Raw genomic sequence first — 19,411 nt, 5'->3', positions numbered from 1 at the left:
TTTTTTATAGTTTGTCATCATTTCTAACCTAAGAAAGCATGTTAAGTGGTGTTTTGGTTTCTACTGAAAAGAATCCAATTTAACAATAAAAATTTATTTTGTACATTTTCAAATAAAACAGCTTTGAAATAGGAAAACTGTGAAACACACTTCAGCATGTACAAAACTTGCATGTACTAAATTTGCCAAATTGAAGAAAAAAATGTGATACCAGAAATACAAAACAAGCAACAAAGAAAATGTTTATTTATTACTAGTATTTATATCACACAGTATCGATTATAATAAATAATTTTTTTAAAGCTCTAACAAAGAAAGCATTCCAAAAGTACTAAAACTCAAATTATATTCATTATAAAAAATGCAACAAAGCAGAATCTCAAATTAAAGAAGCCTTAAACAGAATACATAATACTTGCAAATGAATGTCTGTCAACTAACAGGTGTTTACCATAACCATTTTCTATGATTTCTGTTGTTACTGTCCTGTTTTTCTATCCTGGCGCAAACTCACTTTGCCTATGAAGGGGAAAGAGCTGGGAACTATCCTTGTGCAGTGTGTGTCACATATTGGGTCTTCTTTGTCGCATTTGGTCTTTGAAGACAGAACCTCTGAGCACTCTGGTCACTCCCTGTCTCCCAAATCCACTTGCAGGTGGACTTATCTGACCTCTAATGGACTGTTTTCCAGGCTTGAACTGCTTGTGAGAGTGAAACAGAGAAAAATTGCTCCACAAAGTTCTCCAAAGTGAAGAAATGAACACTGACATAGTGGGACTTTCTCCACACAACATGTGAAATCCAGTCTTCTGAGCACATTTACTTTTAATTCCTACAACACTTGTACAACATCCTTTAATTAATTTTGTTGGATTTTAAACTATATTGCAAAAATTTGCTCACCTACACAAATCATTAAATTCCATGGCCACATTTGTTTAAAATCAAGCACCTAGACATACAGGCAACTTCAGCAACACTAGTAGAAACGTAAAGGCGGTGTAAAGCCCCCGCCACGCCACAAGTAAGCGGTATGTTCTTTTAAACTCAACAACATGCGCACCAACACATCCTACTTAAAGGTGTGGTGTGTTCACAAAAAGAGTACTTTGCTGGAGAACCGTCATTAGATTCATAAGCTCAAGTAGTCCTCTGCAGTCCGACATTTTTGTTGTTGATATCTTCTTCTAGTTGGCTTCCATTAAGGTGTGTGTGTACTGATTGAAGTCAGACTGCTCATGTCCATACAGGAAGATTTCGTTTGTCTTGTCTACATGAAAATGGAGACCAGGACATTTCAAAGTTCAATGCTAGAACCTGTTTTCAAATCGCGCTATTTTCAGAGAAAACGTGTTCCGTTATCATGTACAAGAGCAGCAGAAACACAACAAAGCTTTTCTGTTTTCACCAAAACACAGGGCCTGTTATGTAAACAAGGCATCAGCCACAAAGTTTTAAGTCACATAAAATCACATAGCTGTGTCAATGGATGCTGAGTTGCAAAGCCCATAAAGTTTGTCGATTTTCTGCAGTGTCAGTAGCTACAAACCTCAGAGACCTAAATGCAATGAGTTTCCATGGACCTTACCTCACCAAGTACAGCGCCAGGATTTGGATGCACCATAAGCACACCATCACTTGACTATAGAGCAGTGCAGATGTGTTATTGGACAATCATGCCTCTCTGTCTGGCAAAGAAGTTGCCAGGAGAACAGCACCAGTCTGACTACTCTGTGTCAGGTATGAGGTGCAGAGGGGATTATAGTGTGGGACTATTTTCCAGGTCCCTTAGTTTCAGTGAAAGGAACTCTTAATGCTTGAGCACACAAGACATTTTGTACAATTTCATGCTCATAACTTTGTAGGAACAGTGTGGTGATGGCCCCTTCCTGTTACAACATGACTTGACTGGAAGGGTTCTAAAAGACAAGGATGACTGGTGTGGAAGAAATTCACTAGTCTGGTCGACCTCAGCCTGATAGGAAACTTTTTGGATGAACTAGAGCTAAGTCTGCTTGACCAACATTAGTGTCTGATCTAAATGTGCTTCTGGAAGAATGGTCAAAATTCCCATAAACACACTCCTAAACCTTGTGGAGCCTCCAAGCCTTCCCAGATGAGTTGAAGCTGCTAGAGCAGCAAAGGGTGGGTTGACATCATATTAAACCCAATGGATTAAAAAATGGAATATCACTCAAGTTTCTATTCGTGTGAAGGTAGAGAAGCAAACACTTTCCCAATTAAGTGTTGATAGGGTACCTAGTAAGCTCAAAGCTCAAAGAATAACTGGATCCTCAGTATTACATTGTAATCATCTCAAATGATGCTGATAATTTCTCAATTCAAAATTAATCACAAAGTCTTTACCCTCTGAGGTGTATCTGAATCAGCCTACATGACGCAATCTGGAGGAGGAGTTGAATTTTTTGAGTAGTAGGTTTTTGAGTAGTAGGTCAGTAGGTTACAGCTGTACCTTGACTTGAGTTGAATTTCAAAGGAGATAAATTAAAAATAAAATAACTACATCAATATACATTTAATTGCCTTACTTTAGACCGATTAGAAAACAGTTTAATAGATTTATTGGGAAGAGGATGGCAGCAGTTTTATCAGAATCCATAATGTGAAGTGCTTTTCAGCCTCTGTTCACAGCCACTCCGAAGGCTGTTGTCTGTGTTGGGTTTAAAAGCACTTGGGGAAGCAGCATGCAGTAAGCTTAAGCACTAATTAAAACACAGCAACATGCAATTATTCTGTGAGTTAATGGTTTCCACAGCCAATTACTGGGAAGGAGTATATGTCCTTCCCTCTTAGCATGAGTCATTTATTAGAATGTCCTCCCATTCCTTTTTTTATGGGCCAGGAAAATAAAAGAAATAGAAAACAACTGGTGCAAATGGGAGTCAGATGACAAGCTGAATTTATTATTTTTTTAGTGGTACGTTTTTAAAACTGTTAATGGTTTCATGTCGTGTGTCCTTATTGGTATACAGCGCATTCTAATTACAACAGCATCTTTTAACTGTGAATTTTTGACGCCTTTTAATTGTAAAAAGCACTACGATAGATACAGACAAACCTTGATCACAAAAGAGATTAAATAACAGGAATAGTCACTAAGTATCAACATGGCAGGCATACAATGTCCCATTAAATCATGAATAAGGATTTATACATATTCATTACATTCTGGTTAATAATAGGAAATTGAGGAAAATATTTATTATTTATTAAAACTCATAAACACTGAACAATTAGACAATGCTAACACAATATTATATAATTTTTGTTTAAACTTAGAAAATAATGATTTTTTCATTAAAGAGGTTACTGCTAATAAAAGCTTTAAAAATTTTGAAATTGCTTAATTTTTCTCATTAAAGCACAAATAAAAGAAACTCCAACCTCACCAACCATGAGGAAAGGAGCTCCAACCCCCACATGAAGCAGTGAGAATGAAGACAACAATAGGATCTGATTGCTGTTTTTATGGTCCCCACACAATAACACCCTTATTGATTGGTGCCAAACCATCCAACCCCCCAACCCAATTGCTGCAGCACAATGATGTTCCCAATCTGGCTTTGTAAGAAGAAAATGGTAAATGCGTTCAGAGACCTATGATCCTGCAGGGAAATACACTCTGAAATAATTTTCAAACATCTTTTTTCTATCCTTGAGTAATAAACCTAGGATGCACTAATGTTTCACAGTATTGGTACAATAACACAGATAATTATATGGAGCTGTTAGCGGCACTTTCTGTCCTACAAATTAAACTGTTGGTGGTTTTGAATCAAAAGCAGTAAACACGAGGCAGCAAGAAGACATACAAAGAAAAGGCTGGGTGCTTTTTTTTTTTTACATTGTTGGAACCCCTTGATCAGCACATCTGGGTTAAAGGAGGTCTGAACTAATCTGAATTTCATGAGTCCACAGGGGGGCTCTGGAAAAAATACCAGTGTGTGCACTACAAAGAGACAAACTGAGAGACAAACCAAGGAACCGAAAGTAAACACATACACAGATAGAAATAGCTATATAAACATTGTTTCCTGTACCCTCTTAGGAACTCCTAAACATAAGTAGTTCTTTCTAACTTAAGCTCCCTTTTTTCAGTTTCCCTCATGCTCATCATCATCTGTAGGGAACCATTTTTTAACAGCAAAGCGGGTGGTCTCAGTCAGTAGTTACCACAGCCATGTCACAGCATAATCCATCACACCAAACAGTCTAATGGTTTCATGGTGACAGAAAATGAAGAGTAATGGAAAAGTAAACTATGTAGTGAGATAGAGAATAGAGATTTTATTGTATGTTTGTGTCCTACACAAGACAGGGGCAGAGGGCAATACATGGTTCCTCAGGCTGACACAGAACATTTGCTCTGCCAGATAGGATCCAAACCAGTCTGATGCATTGGATTTGTGTCATTTGTAATATTAATCAAAATCTTTGTTCCACATCTCACATGCATATCTACCTAAACCACAATTATAAGGCACATCTGACTGAAACCAATAAAGTGGTCCTGCATCATTACAATAAATGTTTTTTTTCCAACATCAAAAGAACCATATGTCATTATAATGCATTGATGCAACACACACATAATGAAATGTAACACACGTTTAAATTGGTTTCTTATTGTAATCAGGATTACTTTCATTTTCTTTTTCTGAACTGGGTAGGTCATTTCTTTACTGGATAATTGTACTGCTTTGAAGTCATGAGTACCCTTTTTTTTCTATTTTAGAGGATATTTCAAACACGCTTATGTCAAAATAAAACTTACAAAGACAGTAATTCTTAGCTGCAGGATTGCACATGGCAACTGCAGGCACTGCACTGTTTTTACGGCAGCTCTTATGACACTAAACAGTTCAGAAAAACAAAACAGCTAACAAAAGATTGGTCCTAAATTTGAGACCTGCAGCCCATGACGGAACATTAAATATCTAACTCTGACTTTAATGCAACTTATATGAGGATCTGAAATATCCAGCAACACTTTCTCTCAGGGATGTTATTGCATTACATATCAGCAATTTTCACCACTAAGGAAAACAACTTTAAAGTTAAAGATGCTTTGGGATATTTTTTCCCCTAATTTCCTGCTTAAACAGGGAGAAGTGATCCTGCCAATATTCAGGAATAATAATTTTTTTTATTGTTGCTTTTAACTTAAGGTACTTTGGGAAAACATTTAGCCAGCTGCTGTTAGCTTTCTCTTTCACACACAGAAAGAGCATTAAGAGATTTATTTACAGTTTAATCACAAATACATAATTCAGAAAGGCTCCAATTACTGTGGCAGGTTTTCATTAGCATCACGACTTTTCACACTCAGCTGCAACGGAAAAAAATTAAATCTTGTTGTTTTTGTGTTTAGGCAGCTTACCATCGCAACATATTTCCAAAACAATTAGTTCTCATCAAGAGATATTCAGAAATTGTTTGCATTGTAACCCCTGAAATGCCATTTTACCAATTCACATCTCTTGTGTTTCTTTAGGTAGTTTAAACTGGAGTGAAGGACAAAAAAGGTCCAAAGGACACATATTATCTTATTTAGTTTAAAAGGCAAATTAAAGACTTGAAGAGAAATAAATTCTTCCCCACAAAACACAGTCGGATCAAATTGTATGCTATTGCTATCTGGCATGGTCATCTTGACCTAACTCTGATGCTTAAAAGCCTTTTCTTTATATCACTAAGTGAAGTGTTAGCATTTGTTTTACTATCTTAATGAAGTCCAGCATCAATGGAGAACTGATACAAGGTTATAAAGCATCAGATTTTGTATTTCTTTCCTCAAAACCACTGCAGATCTGGTGCACCATATGCTTCTTGAGTGGTGTCAGGTGTCAGGACCCAGCAGACGTGTGATATGGGGGACACTCAGGCTAAAAGACGATCGATAAAGGCTGGCCGACAGACAAAGAACACATAGCATGGACACATTTTAACAAAGCTCAGATTACTTAGACAAGTTTGTTTCCAGACTAATTCATATTTAATTTTAAAAGTACTGCAGAAAATAATGGGTATGCAATCATTTGCACATACCAGTTGTGCATTAATACTAGTTTATCTGTCAGCACAATTGCAGTTTCTGTTTCAAACCTTTATTTGGCATCTAGACCTGTGAAGATGGAAATTACTGTGTGTAATTCCATAAAATTATAATATGCCTATTCATACACACCTAAATCTGACTGTGAGAGAGAATCAGTATACTGATCTCTTTCAGAACCACTAAAGGAAGGATGGAACCAGAATGTATAGAACACAATGTAGGTTGTTTTTAAGCATATGTAGGTTGCTGATTTTAAAAATACTCCTAAAGCTGTGGTCGAATTATTTTCCTTTCATCAGAGATAGAGAGAGTGTTTCTTTGTCATCCTGACTCTGCCATCTGTGCAGAGGATGCTGCAGAGCAGCCCTGCGCTCAAGCAGCCAATACAGAGAGACAGAATGGTGAAGAGAAGGCGGGCTTCGTGTGAAAGGGAGCGTAGCACAGCGAATGAGAGCTAAGGAGAAGAGAAGAGGTGTCCCTGGCTCAAAATGCCCTTGCCTGAGCACTGAGAGCTTGGAGAGGCTGAGAGAAAGGAGAGGGGAGCTGAAAAAGACAGGTTAGAAATAAGTATACATAAAAGAACGCTGAATAGAGGAAGGTGTAGGCAAGATAGATAAAGAGAAACTAACAAAAAGAGCCTGGTTTTATTTTGGAAAAAGCTGGAGCCCATTTTTTTAAATTTATTATTTTTATAGCCTGATTCATTTTCCTCTGTACGGATTCCCCTCTTCTTCTTCTTCTTTTTCTTCTTCCTGCTCTTTTCTCTGATAGACATACCACCATGGAAACTGGGAGCCCCAGAAAGATTCAGTTTACTGTCCCCCTGTTGGACACTCACCTGGACCCAGAGGCAGCAGAACAAGTAAGGAGGAAGCCAAAGGGAAGGATAAAAGGGGAAAAAGGGGGAAGAAGGACCTGGAATGTCTTTTTGTATGCATCTTTGTTATTGGAAAAGTGACAAGGATTTATACTTTTTAAAATTATTTTTTCAAAGATTATTTGTAAGAACTAGACTTGGCTGGAATTTAATCAAGACAGTTGTGTCCTGATTTGTTGAGCAGACTGTATCACAAATGATGTATAGTCTTCAAAGAAACCACAGTTAAAACAACATTTGATACTTGGAGCTTGATGTATGTCCTAAATGCAGAATAATTGTAAGCCCAATAAATTTATGATTGAGTTTTACCTAAACTCACAGCTTGGCAGATTTGTAGAAGCACTTAGGATCCCAGCAGTGTTAAAAGTGATGGTGGACTTCAAATATACATCTCCAGGTGTTTATGTAATGAAATTTTGATTTCAGTGACTTACTGCTCTTGGTTTTAACCTGGGAAATACTAACAGGAATTATGTTGCATCCAAAGTTAAACAAAATGAATCCCTATAGCTGGTGTAAATATTTCTTCTTCCAATTTAACAGTGAAATCTGGGTTTATTATTAGCAAACCAACCCTATTTTTATGTTTCAAAATATGGGGAGATGCCAGAGATCTTGATTTCATAATATAGGAGGGAATAAGGCTTAGTCAGTGGAGAATCCCAGTGCGTGCAGTTCTTACAGTGCCTGCGTGCAGTGCCTGTGGAGAATACTGTGTGAAAATATGTCACATTTTCCCCTTTTTAGAAACATAAAGTGAACAGGACGGGTCATTCATAATAAAGGAGCCCTGAGTATAGCTGGCAAAGCGTTAGGACTCGACACCAAATCTTGGCTTTTGCTTTCCTCTGTCTACTTCTACTTTTCACTGTAGATGCTTGATGACCTTTGAATGCATTTGTGTTTCTTGGTGTGTTAGCATTTGTCCTCTTTGGAGATTTTCAGGAAATGTTTGGTATTATTGTCAAGTTCAGGTGAAGCTTGAGACAGAACTATACCTTATAAGATGATAAGCCAGGTACATCTAAAACAAAAATGTATTTAAGGTACATCCCAAAACATTTGACTATCGTGTCACTTGTTTCAGAGAGTGAAACTTATATATATTCATTACACATACAGTGAAATATTTCAAGCCTGTATTTCATTTTTGTAATTATGGATTATGGCTTAAAGATAATAAACCCAAAATTCAGTGTCTAAGTATTTAGAATATTGGGAAAAACGTTAAATATTGGTGTCACACCCCAATCAGCTAATTCAAAACATGTGCAAAGCTTTCCTGAGCTTCTAAATGGCCTCTCAGTCAGGGTCAGTAGGCTACACAGTCATGGGGAGGACTGCTGCCTGGACAGATGTCCAGAAGACAGTCATTGGCAACCTCCACAAAGAGGGTAAGTCACAAAAGGTCATTGCTAACTGCAGACTTGAGAAGATTACCAAGAAAAATATATTCAAGAATTTGGAGGAGCTTCACAAGAAGTGGACTGAGGGTGTTGTCAGCGCATTAGGAGCCACTACACAGACGGATTCTAAACATGGCTACAAATTTTGCATTGCTCATGTCAAGCCAATTCTACAGTAAAGCCTGGGCTAAGGAGTAAAACAACTGTACTGTTGCTCAGTGGTCTAAAGTCCTCTTTTTAGACGCAAGTAAAGTTTGCATTTAATTTAGAAAATCAAGGTCCCAGGCTCTGGAGGAAGACTGGAAAAGGGACAGACTCCACATTGCTTGAAGTCCAGTGTGAAGATTCCACAGTCAGTGATAATTTGGGGTGCCATGTCATTTGCTGGTGTTGGTTCACTGTGTTTTCAGACGTCCAAAGTCAACTCAGCATCTAGCAGGAATTTTTAGAGCACTTCATGCTTTCTGCTAAAAAGCTTGACAGAGATGTGTTATGATTTGGGGTTGTTTGGTTTTTGGTTGCGGGTTTTTCCTCATAGGTTTCTCACAGTTAAGGTTTTGAATCATGCTTCTGTTTATTATTTTCCTGGTTATGCTTTAGTTTCATGTTTTTCTAGTTATGTTTCTATTAGTTTGTATCCTTGAATTTCTGTTTGGCTCCAGTCACGTGTTCTCTCATGTCTGTCAGTTAACTTTATTCGGTTCACCTGCACTAAGCAAATCAGTCACCTCGTTTCACCTTGTTCTTGCTCTATATATACACATCTGTTCATTCTTTATGTTATATCCAGCCAGTGTCTGTGTTGTGAGTTTGTGTTTTGTTGTTTGTTTGTCTGGTCGGCTGCTCCAAGGGACCTCTACTCTGCTCGCCCGGCCTCCGGGCCGCCCGCCTGAACTCTGTGCCTGCTCGGGATGACCTTCGGGCTGCTCGCCTGGACTTTGTTTTGTTTCTGGCCCTGGTTTTTGTTTGGGTGGTTCTTTGTTTTCTGGCCCTGTTTTGGGTACCTTTCGGTTTTTGCCCTCCGTCCGAGTCCCCCTCCGCCCACCCAAGTCGAGTGTTTTTGTTTTATTTTCTTCTCTGGACTTTGTGGGCGTCTGGAATCCGCCCTTAAAGAGGGGGGCTATGTCATATTCAGCCAGTGTCCCAGTGTCTGTGATGTGAGTTTGTGTTTTTGTTTATTTCTCCTGGTCTGGTCCTTAGTTTACTTTTAGTTCTGTGTCCTGCCTTGTTAATTGGTTTCACTCCCTATCTCTCCCTGCAGTCTGACCCACACCTGTTCCTAGTTCCCCTGATTACTCTGTCCCTCTGTTCATTGGTTCTCCTTGCACTCTCTGCCTGTATTTAAGTTCCTTAAGTGCCTTTGTTCCTTGCTGAATCCTTGTCTGTTGTTTTTGTCATTGTTACCAAAGTCATGTCTGGTCACCCCGTGTCCTGGTCTGGATCTGGTTCGGCCTGATTCCGGTTTATCTGCCTGGTCTGCTTACGAGAACAATTAAAGACTCGTCTTACCTTCGCTCCTCTGCCTACTTCACTGCACGTTGGTCTTACCACAAACCCGCATTCTCTGACATTAGGATCCAGCCAAGATGGACCAAGCAGATGGAGAAGAGTTAATTACTCTGTGGGAGTATCTCTGGCGTGCTGCAGAAAGTTGCGCACGCCAGGCTGAAGTGGCAAAGGAGCAGCGAGTGGCGAGGGAACAGCGGTCGCCATTCTAGGGTACAAGGCTGGCAATTGCCCCTCCAGGAGGCGGCCCGCTACGCTACATCTCTCCCTCAGCCTCTTCCTCATGCCGCAGACGGCATCGCTGGCGCGACACTTCAGCTCCTGGCTTCCCTGAAGGTCGGCGCGATGGCGCAACTCTGGCCTTCGTGAACCAAGTACCTTCGCTCCCTGATCCTGATTCCGTTTCTGGTCCTGTTCTGGAGGAGTCCCAAGACGAACCGCCATCACCTCCTGTTCTTGCCTGTGAGGGGTTCGGGGACGGACTGCCTCCACTTCCGGTTCCTGTCCTGGAGGAGCTCAGGAATGCGCTGCCTCCACATCCTGTTCCTGTTCTGGAGGAGTTCGAGAGCGAGCTCCCTCTGCATCCTATTCCTGTCTGGGAGGAACTGCCTTCACTTCCTGATCCCATTTCTGGTCCCGCATTCTCTGACAAGATGCTAATGTCATTTTCTAGCAGATACTAAAGATACTGAAAATTTCCACAATATTCACATTTTCTGAGATGTACCTCCAATATAATATTTTGTGAAACATGTGAAACAACTACTGTGTTGACATATGCGGTGCTCTAAAAAACAATTTAATCCATAGTAAATTTTAGTTATTAATGAAAAAAATCTATCCAAAGCAATTTGGCATTCTGTGAAGCCGTTGCTTCCTAAACCTAATTGGTGGTACCACCCTTGGCAGCAACAACTGCCACCAAGTGTTTGTAGTAATTGGCAATGAGTCTTTTACATCGTTGGGGAGGAATTTAACCTACTCTTCATTGCAGAATTCAGCCACATTTAAGGGCTTCAGAGCATGAATGGTCAGTGTAAGGTCATGTTACAGCACCTCCAAAAACTTCAGTTAAGTTCTTTGTTTTTTGTTGTTTTTTTCTGTTTGAGCCATTCATAGGTGGTCTTGTTAAAGTGGATTGGATCATTGTCTTGTTGCATAACTCAAATGCGCTTTGACCTTAAGATCCTCTCCTGATGGCCAGACATGCTCCTTCCAGCTGTACTGCTAGAGAACAGAAATTATACATAAATTGATGGCAAGTTAGTTTTACAGCAGTTGTAATGGGACACACACCTTCCTAAGATTTCCAGTGTCGTTTTGTTACAAAATATTTGTTTTCTTACAAAATATTTTCGTAAAAACTTTGTATATTTTTTTGCTCAGCATAGTTTTTGCCTTGCTACCCTCCCATGGAGGCCATTTTTGCCCAGTCTCTTTCTTATTGTTGAATCATGAGCTCTGATCTTAACTGAGACAAGTGAAGCCTGCAATGTTTAGATGTTGTCCTGGGTTTGTTATTGATATCCTGGATGAATCCATGTTGTGCTCTTGGAGTAATTTTGGTATGCCAGAGACTCCTGGGATTGTTGACCACTATTCTATGTTTCTCTGTTTGTGGATAATGGCTCTGTAACCCTTTCCAGACTGATAGATTTTATTACTTCATGTGTTCTTGAATTCCTTTAGATTGGGACATAATTTGTTGATTTTGGAAATCTTTTAGCATACTTCATGTTGTCAGACAGGTTCTATTTAAGTAATTTCTTGATTATGAAGGCAAATCTAGCAATTTTCTAGTATGACAAGTGAATTGAACAAAAATATTTTCATTCACAGTTAATTTATGATTTACCTTGGCAGGGATTATGTTTTTTCACATGGATTATGTTGGGTTGGGTTACTTCTTTGATTAATTAAACAATCATTTGAAAGCTGTATTTATATTTACTCAGGTAATGTCTGTCTGATAATACAATTAGTTTGGTAATCTGAAACATTCAAATATGACAAAACAAATACAGACTGAAATACTTTTTAACATCATTGTATTTTCCAAGAGATGCTTAAAATCAAACAAATATTATTACAGCTAATACACAACTATATGTGCTCACTGTGTAGACTGGGCACATTAATGACGTCAGGAAAAACCAGGCAAATGTGACTTATTAAGTGGAGCTGTTTAACAGTCTGCGAAGTAACATAGCATCAAATGGCAATTGAAAAGTACAGTGTTTGGCAGCATGGAAATATGAAAACACTCACGTATAAATGTAACAAATGTTTAATCAGAAACACCTTTATGTCTTTTTATTTATTGTTTTGCAAAATATCCTTCTTTTTAAATAAAAATAAAAAAAAACTTAATGCTAAGAGCTGTACTTTAATGGGTTATAAACACAATGTTTTTTGTCTGCAGCCTGAAGGCATTTAAATACACCTTGACTACAAAGGAAATACTGTGTCCAGCTACATTATTGTCCATGTGACGTCAAAGATGCTTATGCTCAATAAAAGGAAACAGTGTTATTTAACCAAAGATTTCAAAGATAGAAAAATCTATAACAAAATATGTTCCAGTGCACCATAACAAAAAATAAAGCTCAAAAATCCCAATTCAATGCCAAGATAAAAAAAAAACATTTTATTGTAAGCAAAGCTCAAGAATAATCCCTTAATATATATTTTTATCTATTTATCTTCATACTTTTGACTGGCAAAAACTCACTGAAATGTAAAATCTCATTTTCTAGGGTATCTTGGCCAAAATGACAGCAGCTCACAACAGCTCAAAAATCTAAGAATATTTTAAACCCAAATGTAAATCATACTTTAGATTCCTAGTTCTAATCAAATGCTGTCAGTTTGCAGAATAGGGTAGTAAAACTGTGTCAGGGGGTATTTCTGTGTTTTTCCAAGAAAAACATTTTTTGACCAATCTGTGTTGCTGTGCTGGATAGATATTAACATGCAATTTTTTTATTAACAGGGAATGCAGGTTTTATTAAACTGCCTGTCAGTAGGCTTGAAGGACTGTTGTATGAATTTAAGGGCGTATTCAGACCTGCCACTATTGGTCCATTTTAAACGAAATAGAGTTCGTTTCCCCTCTTGTTCCATACCTTTTGTGCAGGTGTGAATACACTCAGGTGAACCCTGGTCCTGACCAAACAACTGAACCGAGACCCACTTTTTGACAAGTATGCAGTTCGTTTACGGTGTGAATATGAACTGGCCTTGATCCGACCCAACTACAGAAAACATACGTCTCTTTGGACTTAACAAGCCACTGTAGCCGGTAGCAAAGATGTACTTCGTCCTGAAATCATACCTTATCAGCTGTATGTTGCTTAGGAACGCTGCTACCGGTGTTACACCATATTCTGTGACCGCCGTATGTTGTGACCATAGGAGGCGCTGTTGCATTTTTACACTGTATCTTGGCCTCAAAGAAGAGTATCCCACACCATTGCCTAAGCTTGTACAAAGAGAGTGGAGCAAACAAACGCAAAAAAAATCCGAGCAAGCCGTGTTTCTTGAAAAGGTGACTTGTGTAGAAAATTTTAAATTCACCTCTCACACGGTAAGAGAGCAACTGGACCAACGCACATGCACATTAGTATTATAATTATCAAAATGTATTAGAGTATTAGTTTTGTGTTGACACGTTTGTTTGATTTTGTTTAGACTGATGTATTAGTTAACATTAAATATCTATAAATAAATATCTATTTATTTATATTATTTATGTTTACTTTTATTATTTAAATTATTTATATGACAGCTGATATCACAACTGTGTAGCAACTGTAACTTATATTAAAAGACTAAATAATTCAGCCAAACTGTTTCTGATGACTCTTTACTTCCTAAAATAAATAAAAAGTAGCATTTGACCACAACCATCCTGATTAATTTTGAAATATACACGATCACAGGATATGACAGATGTTACCATATATTGTGAATGAGCAGCTCATTCAACAGACGTCTTGACCCTCACAATGATAATGCAGCTGTAATAATGACACAAACATGCATAACAGAGGTAATGCACGTAACAGTTGTTTTTCTCCATTTACGGATCTGTGCTCTGTCCTGCCCCCGTCATTTCCGTCTAGTGGGAGCATTGATTGTGCCCCATGTGGCTTTGTTTACAAGTCATAGTTCACTTGATAAAAGTACAAAAGGTTTCATGACTGTACAAAAAGTACAGTCATGAAACCTACTCAGCTTACCTGTACCTAGTCAAGTTGCAGTTATTTGCAAAATTTGTTCACATTTTATCACATAACAACCACAAACATCAACGTATTAAATCACTTCATGCTTTTTTTAAGCAGGGACAGGGAAGCTGTACTCACAGGACCATCTTCTTGCAGGGCAATACCCCTAAACATACAGCCAGAACTACAACGAATAAGTTAAGATCAGTCGGACTACGACTATGACGGACTATATTTAAAGTAGTCAGGGGCCTTTTTTCACAATTAAAATGCAAAATAATCTTATTGTGAATTCTTTTCTTTTAATCTGCTCAAAAATAAATTAAACTAGCAATATTTTAAATATGACTTATATACTATATTTAAATAAATACAAGTAAAAAGGAACAAATTATAATAGGTCTAAAAATCTGTGATGTTTTTTCCTTAATAAAACAAAGGTGTACAGTTTTCTAAATTTTTGGGGTTGAGTGTTTTCAATTTTGTTTGTCTAGAAAAGATTTTTAGTTTATTTCCTGCAACAAAAACAAGAACTTTCTTTGAAAACACTTGTTATGTTTAGACAAGTTTAATGAATGGGTTTGCCAAGTCTGCTTTTGAGTAAAAAGTTGCTGGATGTCTGTAGGATGACTGATTTTTATTTGTAAAAATGTTTCAAAAACATATTTTTTCCTTTCCTTGCACTTCACTATTGCGCACTACATTGTATTGGTCTATTAGAAATATTGTTTTAAAGGTCATGGGGTATGGAAGGTTTTGCAAGGCTTTGTATATGGTGTACACTGAATTTTATTAGACAAACATCTGATCCTGGGTGGTAGCTGTTCAAGAGCTAAAAACCCCAACCTTATGTTTACTTCATCTGTTCAACAGTACATGTTTCCTTTTAGTCGTATACACATAAAAATCAGTTATCTTCACCTATAAATCTCAGAAGGGTTTCATTGTGGCTGGCAACCTCAATAGGATTGTTGAAACCTTTCATGATGGCCAGTGGGACTTTTCCCTTTTAGGAAAGTAGTTTACCTGACCTGTAAAGCCATTACAGAACATTTGCATTTGTTTGGACTTGTCTGATTTCTGAAGGAAGCTTGTTGTCCTGGATTTTATTCAGGGGTATGACAATAAAGGGAGCTGAATACATATAAATGCCTAAAGGAAATGCATCCTGGACCTCAGTGTTAAGTACAAATGCTGTGCTCTATAGATGTGGCAGAAATAAACTTCAATATTACAAAAGCTCCAAGCTACTTTCTTTTAAAATATTTTTCAAACTGCATATATTTACACAGTATGGTCTAAAAAAGACCAATACAAATCTGAGGCATTTTGGCATAAGTCGTCCTCAGGAAGTCAAGCAGATCCCAATCAATCAGTCATTTTAAAGAGACAGTACATTATTGTGAGTACCCCATCTGTCGTAAATCCTCCATTAACAGGACTCCACCCTTAATCATCTGTTTTCCTTGTTAACACAGAACAGCAGAATGCTTTTTCAGATTCTACAGGTGTGCCATTTGCACAGATAATGTTAACGTGGCCAAACATTTTTAGACCACCATAACAGTGACCCATCTTTATGAACAGTATATATGACTGATTCTATTCCAGAGTCCAATAGAAAAGGAAATAGCAAAGAAAATTAGACCAAAGGGAAGTTGGTGGACTTAAGAAAGCCCCTAATTTTCCAGGCTTTAACAAAGATTCAGATTTTTTGTGTTTTATTGTAAATGTTTTTCTTTTTTTAATGTGTCTTTTTTCTGTGGTTGTTCATTGTTGTGTTCAGATTTTGACTTGTTTTGGCTAAATCTGTAGATTATGACAAAAGCCTTTTGCTTTGTGATGGTGGAGGGTGGAGTTTTGTTGATGGAGGATTGACTACAGGCTACTCACAGTAATGGACTGTCTCTTTAAAATGAGTGATTGACTGGGATCTGTTTGACTCCCTGAGGAAAGGTTGTGTCAAAAAGTATTGACATTTTCTTGGTGTTTCAGACCATCATATATCAATAAATGTATTTCAATACTTTTTTAAAGAAAGTGCCTAAGAGGTTATAAATAAAATTCATTTTAGTTTGTTGCTGTAACTTGACAAAATGTAAGGAAATTCAAGGGGTAACGGGCAAGAACACAAAGTTAAATAGGGAATGGATGGATAAATGGAGAAATTGTGAACCTGGACACTGTCTGAGGCTATATATATATCAGTACCAAGCCTCATTGACAATAAATATGCTTGCCTTCAAAATCCATGTGAACATTTGGTTGACGTACTGGACACAGAATGAGGAACTTAAGCCTTCAACAAGAATCCACAGGGTCTTTTTTTTTCTTAGCCACAAAATAGTCTGGTACAAAAACTCCCACAAAAACTGCATTTTGTCTTTTTGACTTCAAAGTCACCCTCGACAGTGATTGTGGACCATACAAGTGGCTGAAAAAATGAACTGAAATGGGGCAGAGCTGCTGGGCATTTAACTGTACAGGAGTAAAATTTCATGATTATCTGTGTACAAAGTTTAAACAAATAAAAAGTAAAAGCTATTCATTCAACCCAGGATCAGAAACTTGAATTTGATTAAGCACTTTGTGTCAATCCTAAACATTGGGAAGTCATTATCTGAAATTTGCTGATGTGCCCTGCTTTCTAGTCCAATCAGGTATCCAAGCTTTTGATTGTCTTCATACTTGGCTTTTTAAGTTTTCCCAAAATATTGGTAGTCTATCTGTCCAGTGTTTTTGGTAGACCAACAGTCTTTATTTTTCATGGTGAAAATCACTTGTTACCCTTGAGGTCCAGCAACTAATGGTGGAAGAATTACTTGTGGGACAAGTTTTGCCAGCAAATCGAGAATGTACAAGAAGTCCTACACAGAAAATGACAACTTGATTCCTGTTGATTCCTCACTAACCCTCCCTCCACAACGAGGGTTCTTCTTTTTTAAATTCATTGCACATAGAGCTCTTTCGAAAGTCATCACTCATGCAGAAAGATTTTTTAAACTGAGCTGGACTTTATTTATTGATCTGACTTTACAATTATAGACTTTTGTTATGCAAATCAACAATTCCTACTGCTTGGTTGGGTTTAACATCATTTTAATTCATTACCAAGAATCTATCCAGACAATGCTTTTGGTAGGCTAAAGTATTTATTTTATTTTGTTTTGTTTACTTTTTTTTTTTTTTTTTTTACAAAAGTCAGTGTGAGTTGGAGCTTTAAAGACTGTAACATTCAGGAGTAAAGAAAAACCTAAACATAAGCCTAAAAACCTGAGAAAACAATCCTATCAGACATGACAATAGGGTATTGGTTTTGTGTTGTGTCTGACTCCTTATTTTGCTCATCCTGCTTTACTATCATATCTTTCTATATTTTGAATCAAAATAATTATTGTTAGTGGTTGTGTAACTCAAATTTCCTAGGATGAGTTTTTCTCTTTTGTTTTTACTGATATGGAGAAAATTGCTCTGTACACAAAACATAACCTTATTCATTCACAATAGGCAAAACCTAAAGTGCTTTTTAGAAAAACTCTGTCATTTAGGGTGTATTCACACCTGCCTTGTTTGGTCTGCTTTAAATGGATCAGAGTTCGTTTCCCCCCTTGGTCCGGACCTTTTGTGCAGATATGAATACACTCAGGCGAACCCTGGCCCTGATCAAACAACCAAACCGAGACCCACCTTTTGAGGTGGACTCTTCCAAATGGACTCTGGTGCGGTTCGCTTCTGGTGTAAATATAAACTTGCCTCAGTCCGACCTAATTACAGGAAACACGTGCTTTTTTGCACTTAACAAGCCACCGTAGCATATGTTGTGAATAGTGAATGCGCTGAAGTCATACCTGATCCTCCATTTTGCCTAGCAATGCTGCTGCCAGCATGCTGTCGGTCAGGGCATACAGAGCACATTGTGTCCTTCGTCTTGCAGCATGCATCCACTGACACCGTTCCAAAACTAGAAATAGAATAGATCGCAAAACCTGTGTGGAATGAGCTGCTCTTGACACTTATAATAATTTTGCAGCTGTAATAACTGCACAAATATGCAGAGCAGAAATACAGCAAGAATTACTTCCATGATCCAAAGGGAGCAGCAATCATCTCACGTGTGGCTTTGTTTACCAGCTAGAGTTCACTTGTAAAAAGTACAAAATGAAAGCGAACATGAAAAAAAAAAAAAAAAAAGCCCTGACCAAACAAGCAGACCAAAGGACTTTCCTGGTGGGAATGCATCCTTAGTGTATTTAATTCAGAAATGAGACAATGTTCTTTAATGTTCCCTATAATGACTTTATAAAAGAGAAATAAAAGTTAAATCTAAATATATTGTTACTGATTACTGCTCAGTTAATGTAGAGACTTACAAAAAATATTTTATGACATCACCAACCATGCAACAGAAGCAACATATTATAGGCCATAGACAGGAAGGCTGTTGAAGCTTACATAAAGAACAGAGAGAAATTGAGAGGGTGAAGGAGGAATGCAAAACCCTAGGTAGTGATGTGGATATCTTAAGTCTTGTTACAAGAGTAATTCATCTTAATCAAATCAAAGTGAGCCCATAGTTAGAGGGTTTGAAGGATTCATTATGGCTGAGCTCTTATCTGAACAATACCAGGATCACGTGTCAAATGACAGAATGAAAGATGAGGAATCACATTATGCCTCCTGGACTGATATAATCTCTTCACTGTGCAGGATTTCTGGTCTTCTTTGGCTCACCCAGTAACAAGCCTTAGGGAAATTTACATCTACCTTTTATTTATGCAGCAGTTTATTTGCCTATTCTCGTCTGTTTCACCACTGCCAAAACACCTGAGATGATAAAGTGATTAAAACATGGAGGGATCAATTAAACAAATGGATCTATTTATATAATTTTTTACTAAGTTTGATTAGTTTATTTTTAAGAAGCCAGCAAGGTCAGTAGTGTTTCAAGCCATAAAATCTGAACAATAGTTAGATTGTCCTGGTCCTGGACTATCCTGGTCCAGTCACTAAGCTTTAAATGAAATAAGACATTGAGCATTTAAAATTAATAAAAGGCTGTTTCTGTACCTCAAAACATCAGATTTGTTTGTATTTTAATAATTGTAAGTCCAATTTAGCTCCAAGTTTGCTCCTCAGAAGACGGATGCACAAAAGTGTACACAAGTTAAAACAAGCTACACAATATGCTAACAAGGCCCCACCAGGCAGAGAAAATACATACAGACTCAATAATAAACATGTAGAATTATATCATCAATGTCAATTAGTCAGGTGAATCTTGACAACATACGTTGTATATCCATCGAAAAGC

The 19,411-nt window shown here is 37.6% G+C and overlaps 1 protein-coding gene across 3 annotated transcripts in view; it reads left to right on the top strand.

The window, feature by feature from the left end:
• The first annotated feature begins 6,518 nt into the window (after positions 1-6,518).
• The window catches only part of LOC124857284 (protein phosphatase 1 regulatory subunit 1A-like), a 47,299-nt gene continuing 34,406 nt past the window's right edge, over positions 6,519-19,411 (top strand). Inside the window, exons 1-2 of one of the 3 annotated variants that reach the window (XM_047348489.1) lie at positions 6,519-6,635; positions 6,851-6,941. In XM_047348489.1, the coding sequence (XP_047204445.1) occupies positions 6,861-6,941 (81 nt within the window). In that variant the 5' untranslated portion in view covers positions 6,519-6,635; positions 6,851-6,860. Of the gene's footprint in view, positions 6,942-19,411 lie in introns of all 3 variants that reach the window. The other 2 variants (XM_047348491.1, XM_047348490.1) reach the window with 2 other exon arrangements.

This window comes from Girardinichthys multiradiatus, chromosome 20 (genome assembly GCF_021462225.1).
Source record: "Girardinichthys multiradiatus isolate DD_20200921_A chromosome 20, DD_fGirMul_XY1, whole genome shotgun sequence".
Lineage (NCBI taxonomy): Eukaryota > Metazoa > Chordata > Actinopteri > Cyprinodontiformes > Goodeidae > Girardinichthys > Girardinichthys multiradiatus.
Note: the sequence above shows the minus strand (reverse complement) of the source record. Positions and strands in the feature narration are given on the sequence as shown.